General features: G+C 53.8%; 2 protein-coding genes and 2 non-coding genes across 5 annotated transcripts in view; 3 read left to right on the top strand and 1 right to left on the bottom strand.

The window, feature by feature from the left end:
• CHCHD5 (coiled-coil-helix-coiled-coil-helix domain containing 5) overlaps nt 1-8,347 on the bottom strand; it is a 24,974-nt gene extending 16,627 nt beyond the window's left edge. The window contains exons 1-2 of one of the 2 annotated variants that reach the window (XM_069767061.1): nt 8,217-8,347; nt 7,559-7,703 (exon numbers count right to left, since the gene is read on the bottom strand). In XM_069767061.1, the coding sequence (XP_069623162.1) occupies nt 7,559-7,560 (2 nt within the window). In that variant the 5' untranslated portion in view covers nt 7,561-7,703; nt 8,217-8,347. The remainder of the gene's footprint in view (nt 1-7,558; nt 7,704-8,216) is intronic. The other variant, XM_069767060.1, reaches the window with a different exon arrangement.
• ATP13A1 (ATPase 13A1) overlaps nt 8,032-22,970 on the top strand; it is a 46,915-nt gene continuing 31,976 nt past the window's right edge. Inside the window, exons 1-10 of the mRNA XM_069767059.1 lie at nt 8,032-8,357; nt 9,552-9,641; nt 12,331-12,521; nt 12,600-12,672; nt 14,213-14,368; nt 14,474-14,543; nt 14,626-14,732; nt 15,869-15,998; nt 16,668-16,723; nt 17,653-17,779. Coding sequence (XP_069623160.1) covers nt 8,076-8,357; nt 9,552-9,641; nt 12,331-12,521; nt 12,600-12,672; nt 14,213-14,368; nt 14,474-14,543; nt 14,626-14,732; nt 15,869-15,998; nt 16,668-16,723; nt 17,653-17,779 — 1,282 coding nt within the window. The 5' untranslated portion in view covers nt 8,032-8,075. The remainder of the gene's footprint in view (nt 8,358-9,551; nt 9,642-12,330; nt 12,522-12,599; nt 12,673-14,212; nt 14,369-14,473; nt 14,544-14,625; nt 14,733-15,868; nt 15,999-16,667; nt 16,724-17,652; nt 17,780-22,970) is intronic.
• Nucleotides 17,855-17,927, top strand: TRNAK-CUU (transfer RNA lysine (anticodon CUU)). Its single transcript has one exon. It is a non-coding gene; the product is annotated as a tRNA-Lys (tRNA).
• TRNAK-CUU (transfer RNA lysine (anticodon CUU)) lies at nt 18,600-18,672 on the top strand. Its single transcript has one exon. It is a non-coding gene; the product is annotated as a tRNA-Lys (tRNA).

Consider the following 22,970-nt stretch of genomic DNA (forward strand, 5'->3'; position numbering starts at 1 on the left):
ACAGGAGCGCCTCAGCACCACAGTACAGTGTACAGTCTGCACAGGTCACTCATACAGAGCGGCCTCAGCACCAGCATACAGGTGTACAGTCTGCTCAGGTCACTCTAGAACAGGAGCGGCCTCAGCACCAGCAGTATCAGTGTGTACATCTGCACAGGTCACTTACAGGTAGCGGCCTCAGCACACAAGCAGTACTGGGGTACAGTCTGCACAGAGTCACACATACAGAGCGGCCTCAGCACCAGCAGACAGTGTACAGTCTGCACAGGGTCACACATACAGGAGCGGCCTCAGCACCAGCAGTACAGTGTACAGTCTGCACAGGTCACACATACAGGAGCGGCCTCAGCACCAGCAGTACAGTGTACAGTCTGCACAGGTCACACATACAGGAGCGGCCTCAGCACCAGCAGTACAGTGTACAGTCTGCAGCAGGTCAAACATACAGGAGCGGCCTCAGCACCAGCAGTACAGTGTACAGTCTGCACAGGTCACACATACAGGAGCGCCTCAGCACCAGCAGTACAGTGTACAGTCTGCACAGGTCACACATACAGGAGCGGCCTCAGCACCAGCAGTACAGTGTACAGTCTGCACAGGTCCACACATACAGGAGCGGCCTCAGCACCAGCAGTACAGTGTACAGTCTGCACAGGTCACACATACAGGAGCGGCCTCAGGCACGCAGCAGTACAGTGTACAGTCTGCACGAGGTCACACATACAGGAGCGGCCTCAGCACCAGCAGTACGGTGTACAGTCTGCACAGGTCACACATACAGGAGCGGCCTCAGCACCAGCAGTACAGTGTACAGTCTGCACAGGTCACACATACAGGAGCGGCTCAGCACCAGCAGTACAGTGTACAGTCTGCACAGGTCCACACATACAGGAGCGGCCTCAGCACCAGCAGTACAGTGTACAGTCTGCACAGGTCACATACAGGAGCGGCCTCAGCACCAAGCAGTACAGTGTACAGTCTGCACAGGTCACACATACAGGAGCGGCCTCAGCACCAGCAGTACAGTGTGTACAGTCTGCACAGGTCACACATACAGGAGCGGCCTCAGCACCAGCAGTACAGTGTACAGTCTGCACAGGTCACACATACAGGAGCGGCCTCAGCACCAGCAGTACAGTGTACAGTCTGCACAGGTCACACATACAGAGCGGCCTCAGCACCAGCAGTACAGGTGTACAGTCTGCACAGGTCACACATACAGGAGCGGCCTCAGCACCAGCAGTACAGTGTACAGTCTGCACAGGTCACACATACAGGAGCGGCCTCAGCACCAGCAGTACAGTGTACAGTCTGCACAGGTCACACATACAGGAGCGGCCTCAGCACCAGCAGTACAGTGTACAGTCTGCACAGGTCACACATACAGGAGCGGCCTCAGCACCAGCAGTACAGTGTACAGTCTGCACAGGTCACACATACAGGAGCGGCCTCAGCACCAGCAGTACGGTGTACAGTCTGCACAGGTCACACATACAGGAGCGGCCTCAGCACCAGCAGTACAGTGTACAGTCTGCACAGGTCACACATACAGGAGCGGCCTCAGCACCAGCAGTACAGTGTACAGTCTGCACAGGCTCACATACAGGAGCGGCCTCAGCACCAGCAGTACAGGTGTACAGTCTGCACAGGTCACACATACAGGAGCGGCCTCAGCACCAGCAGTACAGTGTACAGTCTGCACAGGTCACACATACAGGAGCGGCCTCAGCACCAGCAGTACAGTGTACAGTCTGCACAGGTCACACATACAGGAGCGGCCTCAGCACCAGCAGTACAGGTGTACAGTCTGCACAGGTCACACATACAGGAGCGGCCTCAGCACCAGCAGTACAGTGTACAGTCTGCACAGGTCACACATACAGGAGCGGCCTCAGCACCAGCAGTACAGTGTACAGTCTGCACAGGTCACACATACAGGAGCGGCCTCAGCACCAGCAGTACAGTGTACAGTCTGCACAGGTCACACATACAGGAGCGGCCTCAGCACCAGCAGTACAGTGTACAGTCTGCACAGGTCACACATACAGGAGCGGCCTCAGCACCAGCAGTACAGGTGTACAGTCTGCACAGGTCACACATACAGGAGCGGCCTCAGCACCAGCAGTACAGGTGTACAGTCTGCGACAGGTCACACATACAGGAGCGGCCTCAGCACCAGCAGTACGGTGTACAGTCTGCCACAGGTCACACATACAGGAGCGGCCTCAGCACCAGCAGTACAGTGTACAGTCTGCACAGGTCACACATACAGGAGCGGCCTCAGCACAGCAGTACAGTGTACAGTCTGCACAGGTCACACATACAGGAGCGGCCTCAGCACCAGCAGTACCGGTGTACAGTCTGCACAGGTCACACATACAGGAGCGGCCTCAGCACCAGCAGTACAGTGTACAGTCTGCACAGGTCACACATACAGGAGCGGCCTCAGCACCAGCAGTACAGTGTACAGTCTGCACAGGTCACACATACAGGAGCGGCCTCAGCACCAGCAGTACAGTGTACAGTCTGCACAGGTCACACATACAGGAGCGGCCTCAGCACCAGCAGTACAGTGTACAGTCTGCACAGGTCACACATACAGGAGCGGCCTCAGCACCAGCAGTACAGTGTACAGTCTGCACAGGTCACACATACAGGAGCGGCCTCAGCACCAGCAGTACAGTGTACAGTCTGCACAGGTCACACATACAGGAGCGGCCTCAGCACCAGCAGTACGGTGTACAGTCTGCACAGGTCACACATACAGGAGCGGCCTCAGCACCAGCAGTACAGTGTACAGTCTGCACAGGTCACACATACAGGAGCGGCCTCAGCACCAGCAGTACAGTGTACAGTCTGCACAGGTCACACATACAGGAGCGGCCTCAGCACCAGCAGTACAGTGTACAGTCTGCACAGGTCACATACAGGAGCGGCCTCAGCACCAGCAGTACAGTGTGTACAGTCTGCACAGGTCACACATACAGGAGCGGCCTCAGCACCAGCAGTACAGTGTGTACAGTCTGCACAGGTCACACATACAGGAGCGGCCTCAGCACCAGCAGTACAGTGTACAGTCTGCACAGGTCACAATACAGGAGCGGCCTCAGCACCAGCAGTACAGTGTACAGTCTGCACAGGTCCCACATACAGGAGCGGCCTCAGCACCAGCAGTACAGTGTACAGTCTGCACAGGTCACACATACAGGAGCGGCCTCAGCACCAGCAGTACAGTGTACAGTCTGCACAGGTCACACATACGAGGAGCGGCCTCAGCACCAGCAGTACGGTGTACAGTCTGCACAGGTCACACATACAGGAGCGGCCTCAGCACCAGCAGTACAGGTGTACAGTCTGCACAGGTCACACATACAGGAGCGGCCTCAGCACCAGCAGTACAGTGTACAGTCTGCACAGGTCACACATACAGGAGCGGCCTCAGCACCAGCAGTACAGTGTACAGTCTGCACAGGTCACACATACAGGAGCGGCCTCAGCACCAGCAGTACAGTGTACAGTCTGCACAGGTCACACATACAGAGCGGCCTCAGCACCAGCAGTACAGTGTACAGTCTGCACAGGTCACACATACAGGAGCGGCCTCAGCACCAGCAGTACGGTGTACAGTCTGCACAGGTCACACATACAGGAGCGGCCTCAGCACCAGCAGTACAGTGTACAGTCTGCACAGGTCACACATACAGGAGCGGCCTCAGCACCAGCAGTACAGTGTACAGTCTGCACAGGTCACACATACAGGAGCGGCCTCAGCACCAGCAGTACAGTGTACAGTCTGCACAGGTCACACATACAGGAGCGGCCTCAGCACCAGCAGTACAGTGTACAGTCTGCACAGGTCACACATACAGGAGCGGCCTCAGCACCAGCAGTACAGTGTACAGTCTGCACAGGTCACATACAGGAGCGGCCTCAGCACCAGCAGTACAGTGTACAGTCTGCACAGGTCACACATACAGGAGCGGCCTCAGCACCAGCAGTACAGTGTACAGTCTGCACAGGTCACACATACAGGAGCGGCCTCAGCACCAGCAGTACAGTGTACAGTCTGCACAGGTCACACATACAGGAGCGGCCTCAGCACCAGCAGTACAGTGTACAGTCTGCACAGGTCACATACAGGAGCGGCCTCAGCACCAGCAGTACAGTGTACAGTCTGCACAGGTCACACATACAGGAGCGGCCTCAGCACCAGCAGTACAGGTGTACAGTCTGCACAGGTCACACATACAGGAGCGGCCTCAGCACCAGCAGTACAGTGACAGTGTACAGTCTGCACAGGTCACACATACAGGAGCGGCCTCAGCACCAGCAGTACAGTGTACAGTCTGCACAGGTCACACATACAGGAGCGGCCTCAGCACCAGCAGTACAGTGTACAGTCTGCACAGGTCACACATACAGGAGCGGCCTCAGCACCAGCAGTACAGTGTACAGTCTGCACAGGTCACACATACAGGAGCGGCCTCAGCACCAGCAGTACAGTGTACAGTCTGCACAGGTCACACATACAGGAGCGGCCTCAGCACCAGCAGTACGGTGTACAGTCTGCACAGGTCACACATACAGGAGCGGCCTCAGCACCAGCAGTACAGTGTACAGTCTGCACAGGTCACACATACAGGAGCGGCCTCAGCACCAGCAGTACAGTGTACAGTCTGCACAGGTCACACATACAGGAGCGGCCTCAGCACCAGCAGTACAGTGTACAGTCTGCACAGGTCACATACAGGAGCGGCCTCAGCACCAGCAGTACAGTGTGTACAGTCTGCACAGGTCACACATACAGGAGCGGCCTCAGCACCAGCAGTACGGTGTACAGTCTGCACAGGTCACATACAGGAGCGGCCTCAGCACCAGCAGTACAGTGTGTACAGTCTGCACAGGTCACATACAGGAGCTGCCTCAGCACCAGCAGTACAGTGTACAGTCTGCACAGGTCACACATACAGGAGCGGCCTCAGCACCAGCAGTACAGTGTACAGTCTGCACAGGTCACACATACAGGAGCGGCCTCAGCACCAGCAGTACAGTGTACAGTCTGCACAGGTCACATACAGGAGCGGCCTCAGCACCAGCAGTACAGTGTGTACAGTCTGCACAGGTCACACATACAGGAGCGGCCTCAGCACCAGCAGTACGGTGTACAGTCTGCACAGGTCACATACAGGAGCGGCCTCAGCACCAGCAGTACAGTGTGTACAGTCTGCACAGGTCACATACAGGAGCTGCCTCAGCACCAGCAGTACGGTGTACAGTCTGCACAGGTCACACATACAGGAGCGGCCTCAGCACCAGCAGTACAGTGTGTACAGTCTGCACAGGTCACACATACAGGAGCGGCCTCAGCACCAGCAGTACAGTGTACAGTCTGCACAGGTCACACATACAGGAGCGGCCTCAGCACCAGCAGTACAGTGTACAGTCTGCACAGGTCACACATACAGGAGCGGCCTCAGCACCAGCAGTACAGTGTGTACAGTCTGCACAGGTCACACATACAGGAGCGGCCTCAGCACCAGCAGTACAGTGTACAGTCTGCACAGGTCACATACAGGAGCGGCCTCAGCACCAGCAGTACAGTGTACAGTCTGCACAGGTCACACATACAGGAGCGGCCTCAGCACCAGCAGTACAGTGTACAGTCTGCACAGGTCACACATACAGGAGCGGCCTCAGCACCAGCAGTACAGTGTACAGTCTGCACAGGTCACACATACAGGAGCGGCCTCAGCACCAGCAGTACGGTGTACAGTCTGCACAGGTCACACATACAGGAGCGGCCTCAGCACCAGCAGTACAGTGTACAGTCTGCACAGGTCACACATACAGGAGCGGCCTCAGCACCAGCAGTACAGTGTGTACAGTCTGCACAGGTCACACATACAGGAGCGGCCTCAGCACCAGCAGTACGGTGTACAGTCTGCACAGGTCACACATACAGGAGCGGCCTCAGCACCAGCAGTACAGTGTACAGTCTGCACAGGTCACACATACAGGAGCGGCCTCAGCACCAGCAGTACAGTGTACAGTCTGCACAGGTCACACATACAGGAGCGGCCTCAGCACCAGCAGTACGGTGTACAGTCTGCACAGGTCACACATACAGGAGCGGCCTCAGCACCAGCAGTACAGTGTGTACAGTCTGCACAGGTCACACATACAGGAGCGGCCTCAGCACCAGCAGTACAGTGTACAGTCTGCACAGGTCACACATACAGGAGCGGCCTCAGCACCAGCAGTACAGTGTACAGTCTGCACAGGTCACACATACAGGAGCGGCCTCAGCACCAGCAGTACAGTGTACAGTCTGCACAGGTCACACATACAGGAGCGGCCTCAGCACCAGCAGTACAGTGTACAGTCTGCACAGGTCACATACAGGAGCGGCCTCAGCACCAGCAGTACGGTGTACAGTCTGCACAGGTCACACATACAGGAGCGGCCTCAGCACCAGCAGTACGGTGTACAGTCTGCACAGGTCACACATACAGGAGCGGCCTCAGCACCAGCAGTACAGTGTGTACAGTCTGCACAGGTCACACATACAGGAGCGGCCTCAGCACCAGCAGTACAGTGTACAGTCTGCACAGGTCACATACAGGAGCGGCCTCAGCACCAGCAGTACAGTGTACAGTCTGCACAGGTCACATACAGGAGCGGCCTCAGCACCAGCAGTACAGTGTACAGTCTGCACAGGTCACACATACAGGAGCGGCCTCAGCACCAGCAGTACAGTGTACAGTCTGCACAGGTCACACATACAGGAGCGGCCTCAGCACCAGCACTACAGTGTACAGTCTGCACAGGTCACATACAGGAGCGGCCTCAGCACCAGCAGTACAGTGTACAGTCTGCACAGGTCACACATACAGGAGCGGCCTCAGCACCAGCACTACAGTGTACAGTCTGCACAGGTCACATACAGGAGCGGCCTCAGCACCAGCAGTACAGTGTGTACAGTCTGCACAGGTCACATACAGGAGCGGCCTCAGCACCAGCAGTACAGTGTACAGTCTGCACAGGTCACACATACAGGAGCGGCCTCAGCACCAGCAGTACAGTGTACAGTCTGCACAGGTCACACATACAGGAGCGGCCTCAGCACCAGCAGTACAGTGTACAGTCTGCACAGGTCACACATACAGGAGCGGCCTCAGCACCAGCAGTACAGTGTACAGTCTGCACAGGTCACACATACAGGAGCGGCCTCAGCACCAGCAGTACAGTGTACAGTCTGCACAGGTCACACATGCAGGAGCGGCCTCAGCACCAGCAGTACAGTGTACAGTCTGCACAGGTCACATACAGGAGCGGCCTCAGCACCAGCAGTACAGTGTACAGTCTGCACAGGTCACATACAGGAGCGGCCTCAGCACCAGCAGTACGGTGTACAGTCTGCACAGGTCACATACAGGAGCGGCCTCAGCACCAGCAGTACAGTGTACAGTCTGCACAGGTCACACATACAGGAGCGGCCTCAGCACCAGCAGTACAGTGTACAGTCTGCACAGGTCACACATACAGGAGCTGCACTCACATGATCCTTCTGCCTCCGGTCACCCTGAAGAGCCCACATGGTCCTACTCCACTTCCTGGTTGGGGGAGGGGCGCCCTGTGATTGGTCGGTCTGGAGCAGAGGAGAATGATTGGTCGGGCTGTTGTATCTGTTAACCATTACACTGCTGTAATATAGAAAGAAGAAGAAAACGAGGAGTAACTCAGTGCAATGTATACACATGCTGGGAGTTGTAGTACTGCATAGTCTATATGTCCACGCTGGGAATTGTAGTCCTAAAGAACAAACTACATGTACACGTTGGAAGTTTTCGTACTACATAACGACCTATGTGTACACGCTGGGAGTTGTAGTACTACGCGACACGAGTGAATAAAGCTGCGGCCGCAGGAGCCCGAGCAGACGACCTGTGACGTCACTCTCCCGGCTTTGTACGTCACCCACAGGACCGGAAGTCGCGTTTCGCCGGCGGAAGCGGATGCCGGGGTTGCCAGGGCCAGCGCTGACGCAGGCGGAAGTGTCAGGGGGGAAAAAGGGAATGGCGGCGGCGGCGGCTGGTGTCAGCGGTGTACCGGCACGGGACGAGCTGGTCCGCTCCGTCACCCTGTACCGCCGCCGGCCCCGGCTGCTCAGGGGCACCGTGCTGCCCTTCTCCGTGCTGTACCCGGCCTGGCTGTACCTGTGGGTGTCGGTGTACGGGGTGTCGGAGTACCCGGAGGCCGGGCTGATCTGCGCGGCGGCGCTGGGGCTGCTGCACGTCCTCACCGTGCTGTCCGGGCTGTGGTCGGTGCACGCGCACTGCGCGCTCTCCTGCTCGAAGGTCAGTGGAGGGGGCGGGGCAGTGACGTCATCTGTGACGTGTGCTGGGGGGCTCCCGACATCTGGACTGGGGGTTTCCTGCCTAGTGACGTCACTGCCTGAAGTATTCACCTGTAGCTCACATCTGACGTCATATTCTCTCTGCAGTTTGTGACCATATGTGACATGTTGAATTATTGGGGGTCCTAGTATGTGAGCTGGGGGTCTGATGAGTTACTGTGACATGAATGGGGGTTACATGTATGTGGACCACTGTGTCCTGTGAGTCAGCGGACCCCCATTGTCCCAGAACTATGAATGGATGGTTCTATATGGAGACCCCTGTCAGGAGACCGTATGGCTAAATGTCAGGGGACTATATGGCTACATAGGAGAAGTAATTGTGTAGCTGTGATGTCACTGCTCTTGGTGCAGGACCCTCACACTCGGCATCCATGGGTGCAGCCACCAGAGGCTCCTTGTATCTGCAGGACATGGCGCCCCCTGATATTAGCCTCTTACAGGGTCTTCAGGCTTTGGGTCGTATGGTGGATGGTGACCAGAGCGAGGGTCCCATGTCCCCCCTGGCTGCACCTGCTGACTAGAGAGGACCTTTATGACCCCGAGGATCCTCTCTAGGACATGTACGTTCCATAACCGGACGCCTCCGGATAGGTGGTCTGTATCAGATGGGCAGGGACGGCCGCCCTCACAGTGCGCTGTCTGCGGGTCCAGCACAGCTCCTCACACCGTGTAGTGGCCGTCCTCAGGTCCTGCAGCTCGGCTCCTATTAAAGTAAACACAATCTGAGCTGCAGTACCCAGGAACGGCCACAAGGGCTGCGCTGTGTGGATCCGCTAACAGCTGCTCATTGGTGGTGCCAGATGCCGGACCCTCACCCACGTGATCAGGGACAACACAAAAGAGATGTTTGAAGGGGTCCTGAGCCGGTCACACTGCCAGTGCTATGGTGCAGGCTCCGGGGCGACGTGTGACACTCCTTATTACCCCCGAAGGTGTCGCCAGCAGAGCCACTGGCCTGAGATGTATCTGCTGGTCCTCATAAAACCGGAGCTGCACGACGACGACTAACCAGTCAGATCACAATGTCACCAGTGGGTGCAGCTGGTGCCGTCTGGCTGGTGACTGCGTGTTGTACGTGCAGATTGTTATTGTATATGCAAAGCTCACTCTGTCCTTTTACCTCCCCCCACAGGACCCAAATCCAAACACCGCTACCTGGGCCAAAGTGGTGCCCACCCCAAACAATGGATCCGCCGAGCTAGTGCCGCTCATTAGAGAAAAGGTGAGGACGGGACACAAAGGGAGGGGGGTATTTATAGGTAAACATGTTGTCGTCTTTTATGTGCTGCTGAAACCGGTCCCACCAGAATTATGGAGCCAGGCCGTACGCCTGATACCAGCCCCCCACCCCTCCCCCCCATAACTATGGACGGAGCTGAGCCATACACCTGATAACCGGCCCCCTATAATTGTGGAGCGGGCTGTACACCTGATACCAGCCCCCCATAATTATGGAGCTAGGCCATGTACACCTGATACTGGCCCCTCTCCCCCATAATTGTGGAGCAGGTCGTACACCTGATTACCGCCCCCCCCCCCCCCCCCTTAATTATGTAGCCAGGCCGTACGCCTGATACCTGCCCCTCCCCCATTATTATGGAGCTGGGTCATACACCTGATACCAGTCCCCCTCCCCCATAATTATGGAGCTGGGCCGTACACCTGATACCAGCCCCCCATAATTATGGAGCCGGGTCGTACGCCTGATACCAGCCCCCCTCCCCCATAATTATGGAGCCGGGCCGTACACCTGATACCAGCCCCCCTCCCCCATAATTATGGAGCTGGGCCGTACACCTGATACCAGCCCCCCTCCCCCATAATTATGGAGCTGGGCCGTACGCCTGATACCAGTCCCCCATTAATCATGGAGCTGGGTCTTACGCCTGATACCAGCCCCCCTCCCCCATAATTATGGAGCTGGGCCGTACACCTGATACCAGTCCCTCTGCCCCATAATTATGTAGCCGGGCCGTACACCTGATACCAGCCCTCTCCCCCATAATCATGGAGCTGGGCCGTACACCTGATACCAGCCCCCCTCCCCCATAATTATGGAGCTGGGCCGTACACCTGATACCAGCCCCCCTCCCCCATAATTATGGAGCTGGGCCGTACACCTGATACCAGCCCTCTCCCCCATAATTATGTAGCCGGGCCGTACACCTGATACCAGCCCCCCTCCCCCATAATTATGGAGCTGGGCCGTACACCTGATACCAGCCCTCTCCCCCATAATCATGGAGCTGGGCCGTACACCTGATACCAGCCCTCTCCCCCATAATTATGGAGCTGGGCCGTACACCTGATACCAGCCCCCCTCCCCCATAATCATGGAGCCGGGTCATACACCTGATACCAGCCCCCCTCCCCCATAATTATGGAGCTGGGCCGTACGCCTGATACCAGTCCCCCATTAATCATGGAGCTGGGTCTTACGCCTGATACCAGCCCCCCTCCCCCATAATTATGGAGCTGGGCCGTACACCTGATACCAGTCTCTCTGCCCCATAATTATGTAGCCGGGCCGTACACCTGATACCAGCCCTCTCCCCCATAATCATGGAGCTGGGCCGTACACCTGATACCAGCCCCCCTCCCCCATAATTATGGAGCTGGGCCGTACACCTGATACCAGCCCCCCTCCCCCATAATTATGGAGCTGGGCCGTACACCTGATACCAGCCCTCTCCCCCATAATCATGGAGCTGGGCCGTACACCTGATACCAGCCCCCCTCCCCCATAATTATGGAGCTGGGCCGTACACCTGATACCAGCCCTCTCCCCCATAATTATGTAGCCGGGCCGTACACCTGATACCAGCCCCCCTCCCCCATAATTATGGAGCTGGGCCGTACACCTGATACCAGCCCTCTCCCCCATAATCATGGAGCTGGGCCGTACACCTGATACCAGCCCCCCTCCCCCATAATTATGGAGCTGGGCCGTACACCTGATACCAGCCCTCTCCCCCATAATCATGGAGCTGGGCCGTACACCTGATACCAGCCCCCCTCCCCCATAATTATGGAGCTGGGCCGTACACCTGATACCAGCCCCCCTCCCCCATAATCATGGAGCCGGGTCATACACCTGATACCAGCCCCCCTCCCCCATAATTATGGAGCTGGGCCGTACACCTGATACCAGCCCCCCTCCCCCATAATCATGGAGCCGGGTCATACACCTGATACCAGCCCCCCTCCCCCATAATTATGGAGCTGGGCCGTACACCTGATACCAGTCCCCCATTAATCATGGAGCTGGGTCTTACGCCTGATACCAGCCCCCCTCCCCCATAATTATGGAGCTGGGCCGTACACCTGATACCAGCCCCCCATTAATCATGGAGCTGGGTCATACACCTGATACCAGCCCCTCTCCCCCATAATTATGGAGCTGGGCCGTACACCTGATACCAGCCCCCCATTAATCATGGAGCTGGGTCTTACGCCTGATACCAGCCCCTCTCCCCCATAATTATGGAGCCGGGTCATACACCTGATACCAGCCCCCCATAATTATCAGGGGCACGGGTCCTTTCTAGTAAATGGAAGGTTGGACGTAGTGTACAGGAGGTAAACCTGTTTTTTCTGAGAGGTGGTCTGCAGCTACTGCAAAACTACAACTCCCAGCATGCCTTAATTGTCTGCTGCTGAGATGTCGGCACCGGCCTGACTTCCCTGAATGTAAAAGAATCTGACGTTGAAATTCCCTCTGCGCCCGATCCTTCTTGCCCCAGGCTCCTTCTCGCCCCAGGCTCCTTCTCGCCCCAGGCTCCTTCTCGCCCCAGGCTGCATCTGTCGGGGAGAGCCGGAAGGTCCCCATACTCCTCAGTGGGCTGGTGGGGTCGGCCCACCTTCAGATAATGTGCACTCTGTAATAACGACCCCGCTGTCTGGACCCTCAGAATGAAGATGGACAGGAGACCCTCAGCTTCGAATTCCAAAAAATCAAGTATTCTTACGACTCGGGGGAGAAAAAAGAGTTCTTCCCGGTTGTATTCCCCGTGGAGCGGAAGCTCTCCTATTACCAGGGGGCGAAGGGTTACATGGAAGAGGCCGACATTAAAGCTGCCGAGAAGACCTACGGTACCAACAAGTAAGAGCGGGGCACGTCGCACGCAGAGGCCGGCACGTCGCTCCTGTTATATACGTGATGTCCTTCTTCTTTTCCCAGGGCTGAGATGGTCGTGCCTGACTTCCTCCACCTGTTTAAGGAGAGAGCCATCGCCCCTTTCTTCGTCTTTCAGGTAACTAGATCTTCTTATAGCGAAACTTACCAAATGACCGAAATCTGCCTCATTATTTTACGTACGCAGCTTCTGTGCGGACCAATGTGTCTCCATAGTTTGACTATAAATGAACGGTTTTACCCCAACTCATCGTCTTCCTCTCACTATCAGCGGCTGTGAGACAATTTTTTGTGTTTGGGCTTTTACTTTTTTCTTCCAGGAGACACAACTTGTTTTTTTTCTATCCTATCGACATACGAGGGCTTGTTTTTCTGCAGAACAAGTGAGGATTTTGAAAGACGCCCTTTTTTTTTTTTTTCTCCTCTTCATGGCACAGGGGGAAGCACTGGGAGCAGCAATTACAACATTTAAATGCCACCATCTGTGATTGGCAGTGGCATTAATTGGATAAATGGCAGTGATCGGCGCTTTCTCCAGTCACTGCTGTTCTATGCGGATGCCATCTGTGTAACACAGCTGGTATCTGCTGGATATGACACGGGTTCATTGCCTGAGCTCGCTTCATACATGCATCTTCAGGATATGGCGTGGATTCAGCTCCTGAGCTTGCTCCATACACATATCCACCAGAAATGGTGCAGATTCAGCTCCTGGGCCCACTCTTTGCACGCCTCTACTTTGTGCTGCGCGGGTCCAGATCCTGAGCACCTGAGCCTGCTCTGTGCATGCATCCACCAGGTACTGCATGGGTTTGGCGCTTGAGCCTGCTCTGGGTACTGCGCGGGTTCAGCTCCTGAGCCTGCTCCATGCACATGTCCGCTTGGTACTGCGCGGGTTCAGCTCCTGAGCCTGCTCCATGCACATGTCCACTGGGTACTGCGCGGGTTCAGCTCCTGAGCCTGCTCCATGCACATGTCCGCTGGGTACTGCGCGGGTTCAGCTCCTGAGCCTGCTCCATGCAAGTGTCCACCAGGGCTCAGAAGAAGTTCACAAAAGTTTTACATACAGTAGAGAAGTGGTGTGTAAGTATGGAGACACATGGATCTGCATCGGAGCTATGTACACAGAACAGTAGACTATTAGTCCATCAAGGTGGAAGAGATAACAGTCCGTGGGTAGATAACTCCTGACTATGATATGAGCATTACTTACCAAAGCTTGGATGATCGGAGGGTGTCTGACCGCTCCTGAGAGCGGGGTCTGAAATGCTGTCAGCCTGTGCAGCCGCCACACTATGCAGTTTATCAGATGGCTGAGCTTGACACTCAGCAGTCCCAAGAAAGTAAATTTAGAGGTGGCACGTATACACGGTCATCGCTTCTATCCTATGGAGCATTTGAGACCCCTGTTGTTGGTCGGACCCCTCTGATCTACAAGATATCAGTGACCCTAAGAATATTTGATGACTTGGTGTTGGGAATAATTGAACCTGTATGCTCACATTGGCCAAGCATACGTATGTGCTGCTGTGGAGGGACGCTGCATGAGCACACCCCCCGACATTAGACATTATGGCCGTGTCAGTCTCTAGACATGGATAAGACCATTACTTTAGGGGCCTGCGCAGGTCTGTGACGCCCTCTTGTTACGCCGTCAGGTGTTCTGCGTCGGGCTCTGGTGTCTGGACGAGTACTGGTATTACAGCGTCTTCACCCTCTTCATGTTGGTGGCGTTCGAGGCCTCGCTGGTCCAGCAGCAGATGAGGAACTTGTCGGAGATCAGGAAGATGGGGAACAAGCCCCATATGATTCAGGTGAGCAGGGGGCGGACGAGGAGCTACGCCTGGTCCTCAACATCTGCACCAAACCACCGAGCGTACTGCGCTAACTTCTCAACATCTGTATCTGCTCTCTCTAAGGTGTACAGAAATCGGAAGTGGAGGCCGATCTCCAGCGACGAGATCATATCGGGGGACATCGTGTCTATAGGTAAGGTCACCCTTCTGGAAACACCAGGAGCATCACCATGATGGAGGACGCAGGTATAGACAGAACTGTTCTTTAACTCCAGGCAGATCGGCCAATGAGAACTTGGTCCCCTGTGACGTGTTGCTTCTGCGCGGCCGATGTATTGTCGATGAAGCCATGCTGACCGGGGAGTCTGTGCCTCAGATGAAGGTAGGCGGCCACTGATTAGGGAGGCTACTATGGGTACAACGTGGTACTCGAGGGAAGCCATAGCAGACCAGACGTGCATTAAATGTGGATGAGCCACGTCTACCAGACCTAGAGCCATCGCTTGTTAGTAGAGATGAGCGGATCCAATCGCAGGACCTGATCCAGTGTCCAGGTCAGTATTCCATGGCCACCGGACGGGAACCCTGCAAACAGCCTCTTACCTGCCGGCATCTGCGGCTCCTGGGCTATGTGGTCTTTGCGGAGTAATTCGCAGGAGGCCTAATCAAAGAGGAGCCGCAGATGCCAGCAGATAGGAGGCGGTTGGTTGGGCTCCCATCCATCAGTCGCGGAATACTGACCGGTCCACATTACTGGGTCGTGCAAATGTATGTGCTCATCTCTACTCATTAGCCAATTTGGCTCATCAAAGAAAGTCCTTGGCGCGGGACCCTCGTGTATGACCGAGTGATGGGGGGGGGGTAGCCATGGAAATTGGGGACATGCTTAAAGCCCGCGTGACAGCATCGAAGAGCACAGGGGGACTAAAAAAAGAGTTTAAAAAATATATATTTAACAAATTATAAAAACTTGAATTTCCCTAATTTTTCCCATCCAAAAGTAGCAAAAGGTCAAAAATAAATGTATTTGTTATCGCCGAGAGACTAAAAGTCCAATCTGCGAAGATATAAAATTATTTAACTCATAAAGGAAAAAAAAAAGTTTGAAATGTCAGAATTGTTTTTTTTTGTTTTGTTTTTTTAAATTGTTAAACCTCTCAAACAGGCAATAAAACACGATATTAACGTGATCGTAACTCCTGAAAAATCACATTTCCAGGTCATTTTTTTTTTCTGCGCAATGAAACGAATCCGAAGAATCCATAACGTAATTGTTTATTGTTTTGGGGTTTTTTTTCTCCATTTTTTTTTTTCCCCCAATTGGAAATTCTTTAATCGTTTTTCAGCACATTTTATGGTTTTATTCATGGCTACAACTCGTCCTGCAAGAAACAAAAGCAAAAAAATGAGCCTAGGCCTCGTCTTTAATGGGCTATGTACCATGAATGGAGAGGCCTGTAGACGGTTCTTCAGAGGTGACGACACCTTGTTTTTTTGTTTTTTTTTCTCTTTGTTCAGGAGCCCATAGAAGACTTGGACCCAAAACATGTTCTAGATCTGAACGCCGACTCCAGGTTACATGTCATATTTGGGGGCACGAAGGTTGTGCAGCACACTCCTCCTCAGAAGGCCACCAGCGGCCTGAAGCGTGAGTATGGATGCTGTAGAGTGGAGCATTTGGCTTTGGGACCCCCTTTATGAGCCACAGCAGGGAAGTGGCTGCCCCTCTGGTGTACCAGGGAGGTACATGTCTCCATCAATTGACCAGGGATAAAAGATTGAGTACTTCCAGCGATCAACTGGTCACATGAGCGGCCATATAATCTTTTTGGTGCCCTAGACCAGGGGTCCCCTACTCCAGTCCTCAAGGCCCACCAACAGGTCATGTTTTCAGGATTTCCTTAGTATTGCACAGGTGATAATTGCATTACCTGTGCAAAACAAAGGAAAACCTGAAAACATGATCTGTTGGTGGGCCTTGAGGACTGGAGTTGGGGAACACTGCCCTAGACCACCAGGGATCTTGGCACGACTCCTCTTCAGTTCCCTACACCACAAGATAGGTTGGTATTAACAGGAGTTAGTGCAAATCAACCCAGTCCATGGGCCTTAATAACCTCCTCCGACTTTACATCTCCGACTCCTCTTTGATTGGCTGGTATGGTGTGACGTCACATGTACGATGACATCACGGATCAACTCTAGTAATAATCCCTCCACCTCTGTTACTTGGGATAATGGGATTAACCAGTTGCCTGTTCTAGGGGCGTCCACCAATGTTCTTTCCACCAATCTTGTGTTTCTCTTGTATTCTCAGCGCTGGATAACGGCTGCGTGGCCTACATCCTGAGGACAGGATTCAATACTTCCCAGGTGAGTTGTGTCCTCTCACAGCATTTTATCCGGCTGCTTATATTTGCTACAACAGTGTCGTAGATTTTGAAGTGCCTGAGTACAGCAACCTTCCCGTCCAACTGGTGGGGACCTTCCCGTCCAACTGGTGGGGACCTTCCCGTCCAACTGGTGGGGACCTTCCCGTCCAACTGGTGGGGACCTTCCCGCCCGCCCAACTGGTGCGCAGACCTTCCCGCCCAACTGGTGCACGGACCTTCCCGCCCAACTGGTGCGCAGACCTTCCTGCCCACTGGTCCAGACCTCATTATGATCTCAGAAAAATACTCCTATGTTGGGATTTTAAGCTTTGGAAAGATCCTGATAAAGGAATGTGTGCTTTACAAAGCGCCAGAGGAAGTCTCTAGACATTAAAGGGGTCGTCCAGAACTTTGCATTGATGCCATACCCTTAGGAGAGGTCATCGGTATGAGTGGCACCTCCAGCTCAGGTGACCGTCAGGTGTGCTCAGTGTATGAAGCCCGGACAGCGCAGTGTTGTGGCGGTTCTCAGTACTTAAGCTCAGCTCCTATGAAAATGAATGATCTGAGCTGCAGTACCACAGAATGGCCACTACATGGTGTACAGAGCTGTGCGGGCTCCATACGCCGTGTACTTCCAGTTGGCCGAGGGACCTGCCAAGATGTGATCGTAGGGCATGCCAGGTTTTGGATCGTCAATATCGTAATGCTAGCCCACCCCTTTAAAGTAGCTCTGTACATTGAGACTCGTCTGGCCTGTCTCATCACTGTCTCATAAAGGAAAAAAAATCAAAGGTTTCAATAAACGCTAATTTCTTACCAATCTTTAGGACTTGCGCCAAAAATTGAGCATGAAAGCTCTCTCTGTGCACTATTCCTCCCAGCTGCTCGATGCCACAATTGACTATTCACTTTACAACGCTTTCACAGGGGAAACTCCTCCGCACAATCCTGTTCGGAGTGAAACGCGTCACCGCCAACAATCTGGAGACTTTCATCTTCATCCTCTTCCTCCTGGTTTTCGCCATTGCCGCTGCAGCTTATGTCTGGATAGAAGGTGATGTTTGCTTCACTCTATTTGTTGATGTAGCAGATAAATGGTGTAGGATGCGGACACAGAGAGTGGTCACCAGCCCGGCTAGCTCAGTCGGTAGAGCATGAGACTCTTAATCTCAGGGTCGTGGGTTCGAGCCCCACATTGGGCGAGTTAGATTTTTTTTTTCTCTAATATTCAATATTTGTAAAAATATCATTTTCCAATAGTTTACTACTACTTACAAAATGTGTGTATTTATATAATTTTTTTTTTTTTTTTTGCACATTTCGACGTAATTTTATTTTTTGTTAAAAAGCAGAAAAATTCCATGTATGAAATTAGAAGACCACGGGGGTCTACTGTTTTTACCTTTTCTTTCTCCACGGACCGGGAATCAGAACAGGCGACTTTACTCCTCCGCCTCACCCACCCTGGATATGCTCTGTCATTCTGGAAGCCTATCGGGCCAAGGCCGAAGCCCACCGCACACCAGTAGTGGGGGGCTTCCAGTGTGGCATGAAAATGGTTTGGAGCAGCGTTCGATCTGAGCTGTTTCTGGCCACTGCTGTCAGACAGATGCCGGACGTGTAACGCAGCCAGCGTCTGCCACGTACTGTCTGAACCTAGCTCAGCTCCTTAGCTTGGAGCCGATCTGTTTGCAAAAACTCCAAGGGAACCTGGCCTAAAAGTTGAACCAACCATGGTTTCCTTACTGCGACACCAAATTACTGCTGTGACCTGCGTGACTGCTTTTGATTATGCAAGTGATTGATATGCTGTCATTGTCATGCTGAGCTCTAGTGCTGAGCTTGGGATTAGTTGGCACGAATCGTGGTCACCAGCCCGGCTAGCTCAGTCGGTAGAGCATGAGACTCTTAATCTCAGGGTCGTGGGTTCGAGCCCCACGTTGGGCGACATATTTTTCTGGGTGGAAATTTTGCCAGACATTCACACACAGTGTGCACCAGAATCCGTATGTTGTAAAATGACACCGCTTGTGAATCCATCAATGCAAGTACAGGATTTGTTATTGTGTATGCAGATATGATATATTATTTTTTTCCGCTCTTTGGGAGCTTTCTACTGTGTGTGAAAGTTCTGATATGAAGGTGACGAGTTTCTATGCTGACTGTAAACTGCACAGCGGCCGGAAAGCAGAGCGGTGACGTCACCGCTGTGCTTTCCAGCTGCCCGGCGCTCACAGCCAGAGCAGAGAAGCAGCCCTGCGCTTAGTAACCCGATGTTTACCCTGGTTACCAACGAAGACATCGCTGAATCGGCGTCACACATGCCGATTCAGCGGGAGAGCCAGCGACCAAATAAAGTTCTGGCCTTCTAGCCCCGACCAGCGACATCACAGCAGGATCCTGATCGCTGCTGCGTGTCACACTGAACGATATCGCTAGCCAGGACGCTGCAACGTCACGGATCGCTAGCGATACCGTTTAGTGTGAAGGTACCTTAAATCAAGCTTTTTTTTTTGTTTTAACACCTCCTTTCAAACTAGCTTGATCCTGCATATCCATATAATCTTCCCATTGTGCTGGTCCCTACTGGCAAAAGTGAAAAATGTTATAGTTAATGTATATTAGACATCACATAACAATTATAAAAAAAAAAAAAGTACAAGAATTGTATTTAAAAATTGTCTCTTCAATGAGGACCTAACACTTGCCATAAATAAAAATAAAATATATATAAATATATATTGTTTAGCACACAAAAAAAGCATGAACGCTAGGCAAAATATATATACCGTAGCTGAACATGAGGTTCTTAGTTTAAAGGGAACCTGTCACCCCGAAAATCGTGGGTGAGGTAAGCCCACCAGCATCAGGGGCTTATCTACAGCATTCTTTTATGCTGTAGATAAGCCCCCGATGTATCCTATAAAATGAGAAAAAGAGGTTAGATTATACTCACCCAGGGGCGGTCCCGCTGCTGGTCCGGGTCCGGCGCCTCCCATCTTCATCAGATGACGTCCTCTTCTGGTCTTCACGCTCCGGCTCCGGCGTACTTTATCTGTCCTGTTGAGGGCAGAGCAAAGTACTGCAGTGCGCAGGTGCCAGGAAAGGTCAGAGAGGTTCAGCACCTGCGCACTGCAGTCTTTTTCAGACTCTTTTCTTCAGGGTAACAGGGTGCAGTTTTTCTCACCCTGTTTTCCCCACTTTGAGCGAACGAGAGAGCAGTGTGGTATTACCCACATCGCACCCTCTCGGACCCGCTGGGCAGGACTTGTCCCCTGTCACCCATTCGGGTGTTCAGGGTGACCCTTTTCCTCGGTGGCCAGTCCTGCCCGTTCCCCTCCTCATCCCTCTCCTCGGAGTGGGCTGAGAGGAAGACGGCGGTCACTTCCAGTGACCCTCTCCCCCTGGTTAGGGGTCGACGCCGTCTTCTGCGCCGGAGTTTGTGTCGCGGGAAGGAGGACTTCTTCCAGGACCCTCCATCCTACAAGGGATCCTGATGCATTCCTCAACCCCAGGTAGGGGATCTTCAAGCAACAGTATGAACCCCCCCCAAGCGATCTTCTAAGGGGGGTTCATCACATGGGGGTACATCTCCATCTTTATTAGGGGAGTAAAAGGGCTGCATCAGGGAAGAAGGGTTGCTACCTTTTGTTTCTGGCGCCGGTTTTTCTCTATTGCTGCACACCGGCATTTCTCCTTCCCTCCTCGGGATCCAAACAGCGCGCTCCCGCCATTTTTTTTCTCTGGGGCTTCTCCTTCACCTTCTTTCGGCGCTTCTGGTGGCGGCCGGCATTATTGTGGCCAGGAGTTTTTTCTCCCGGGCTTTTCTTCTTCTTTCGGCGCTTCTGCGCCCTCTTGTGGCGGCCTGCATTATTGCGGCCAGGAGTTTTTCAGTGCAGTTGGGGGCATTTCTCCTGCTTTCCCCTTCGGCCCTGTGCACGCCCACAGCGTTGCACTGTCTCAGTGCTCTTTTCTGTGTCTTCCTGCTCCCTGTCAGCTTGGCTCACCACGTGGGACAGAAGAATTTCAGGGGAACACGGGCACCTGTGGCTTCCGCTGTCGCTGTTTTTCAGCTGGCTCAGCACTACTTCTCTCTCGGGCTCAACTCCTCCCGGCAGTACTTCTCCGCTTCTTTGCCACTACGGCCATCCATTACGCCTGCGCTCACTGTAAGAAAAAGTGGGCCTCAGGTCAGCCTTCACCCTTCTGCCCGTCCTGCGTTCCTCCCATCATGTCCGCCCCTCAGGAAGCTCCTAGGTCCCGGGATGAGTGCACCCCCCCCCTCCCCCAGAGTGGGCTGTTGCTATGTCTAAATCAGTGTCCGACATGACTAAGGTTTCTCAGTCCCTGGTCCAGGCACTTGAACGTATCCCGCTTCTCTCTAATGCCACCAGTGCCACGAACGCCTCACACGGCGATTCGCTCGCACCTGTCCAAGACCCTCACAGAGGCAGACCAGACAAAAGAGACAGAAAAAGGACCTTAGCTAGATCCTCTTCCAGTTCCCTGGACCACATCTGGATACCCCTATCTGCCCGTTCCCCCTCCTCACAGGCGGACGTCGGGTCTGACCTATCCTCTCAGTCGGAATCTGACTCTGATGCAGATCAGACTTCCGGAACACAGGAGATGGTGGATAGCCTTATTTCGGCTATCATTCAAACGCTTGAGCTTAAAGAGGATGAGGCAAGCTCTGAGGACGTCTCCGTTGCATTTAAACGGATTAAACGTCCCTCTAGGGTTTTTCCTAATCACAAGGAGTTTGATAACACTACCTCTACACACTGGGAAAACCCTGGCAAGCGTTTCCCTGGCAGGAAACGGCTTCACGTGCTATACCCCTTTCACTGCGACCTTGTCTCCAAATGGTCCGAGTCTCCTAAGGTCGACCCGCCCGTCTCCAGGCTATCCTCGCAGACGGTTCTGTCTATCCCGGACGCGGCTTCCCTTAAGGACCCCACGGACAGGCAAATCGAGGCATTAGCAAAATTGGCTTTTGAGGCTTCCGGAGCCTCCCTCTGCCCTAGTTTCACCTCGTCCTGGGTAGCCAGGGCTGTGTCGGCCTGGGCAAAGACCCTGCGCAGGGGCATTTTGGCCTCTGCTCCTGCTGAGGAACTGTCTGATTTAGCGGATCAGATTCCTCTTGCAGGAAAATACCTCATGAATGCCTCCCTTGATGCAGCGGCCTGCTCCACCAGGGCTAACAGCAACATTGTGGCCATTAGCCCCCTTTTTCGGTCTTTCGCCTCAGGAAACTCCAACCAGGACCGTTCTTCCTCGCAGGGAGACCGAAGAAAACCTCCTTTCAGACCTCCACCTCGCTGGAGGGCTAAGAGCCACCCTGCAAAACCATCGGGATCTCGGGGCCACAGGTTTTCTAACAAATGACGGGTCGCCCCCACCTGGAAATCCCTCCAGGGTGGGAGGCCGGCTTCTTCTGTTCTCAGAGGTTTGGCTATCAGTAGTTGACGATGCCTGGGTCAGGGATATCGTCACTTCAGGCTACAAGATAGAATTTTCTTCGCCCCCAGGAAGCCGTTTCCTGCTCTCTCGTCCTCCCATACATCCCTCCCACCTCTCAGGACTTCTCCAGGCCGTCGATTCGCTCCTCGCCTCAGGAGTCGTAGTTCCGGTGCCTTATCGCGAGCGGTTTTCGTGTTTTTACTCAAATCTGTTCGTGATTCCAGAAAACGACGGCTCTCTCCGTCCAATTTTGTATCTTAAGCAGCTGAACCGCCATCTCCGGATTCGGCGCTTCAGGATGGAAACTCTACGCTCGGTGGTCGCGTCCATGGAACAGGGAGAGTTTCTGCGTTCCGTGGATATCCGAGATGCGTACCTTCACGTTCCTATTTGCGTGCGGCATCCGAGATTCCTCCGGTTCGCGATCCAGGGTCATCATTATCAGTTCACGGCCCTCCCCTTTGGTCTGGCATCTGCGCCCAGGGTCTTCACGAAGGTCATGGCAGCTATCATGGCCATTCTTCGTTCGAAGGGGTTTCTGGTAATCCCATACCTCGACGACCTCTTGATCAAGGCTCCATCCCATCAGGATTGCAGCCAGAGCCTCCAACTTACTCTTGACACGTTTCTTCACCTCGGCTGGATAATCAATTATCAGACATCTTTCCTGATTCCAACTCAGCGCCTGGAGTTCCTGGGCATGGAATTCGATACCTCTCAGGCTCAGCCCGAATCCTCTGTCTCTCCGCCTCGCCATGAGGGTTCTGGGGAAAATGGTCCAT

The sequence above is a fragment of the Ranitomeya imitator genome, chromosome 4, assembly GCF_032444005.1.
Source record: "Ranitomeya imitator isolate aRanImi1 chromosome 4, aRanImi1.pri, whole genome shotgun sequence".
NCBI classification, from domain to species: domain Eukaryota; kingdom Metazoa; phylum Chordata; class Amphibia; order Anura; family Dendrobatidae; genus Ranitomeya; species Ranitomeya imitator.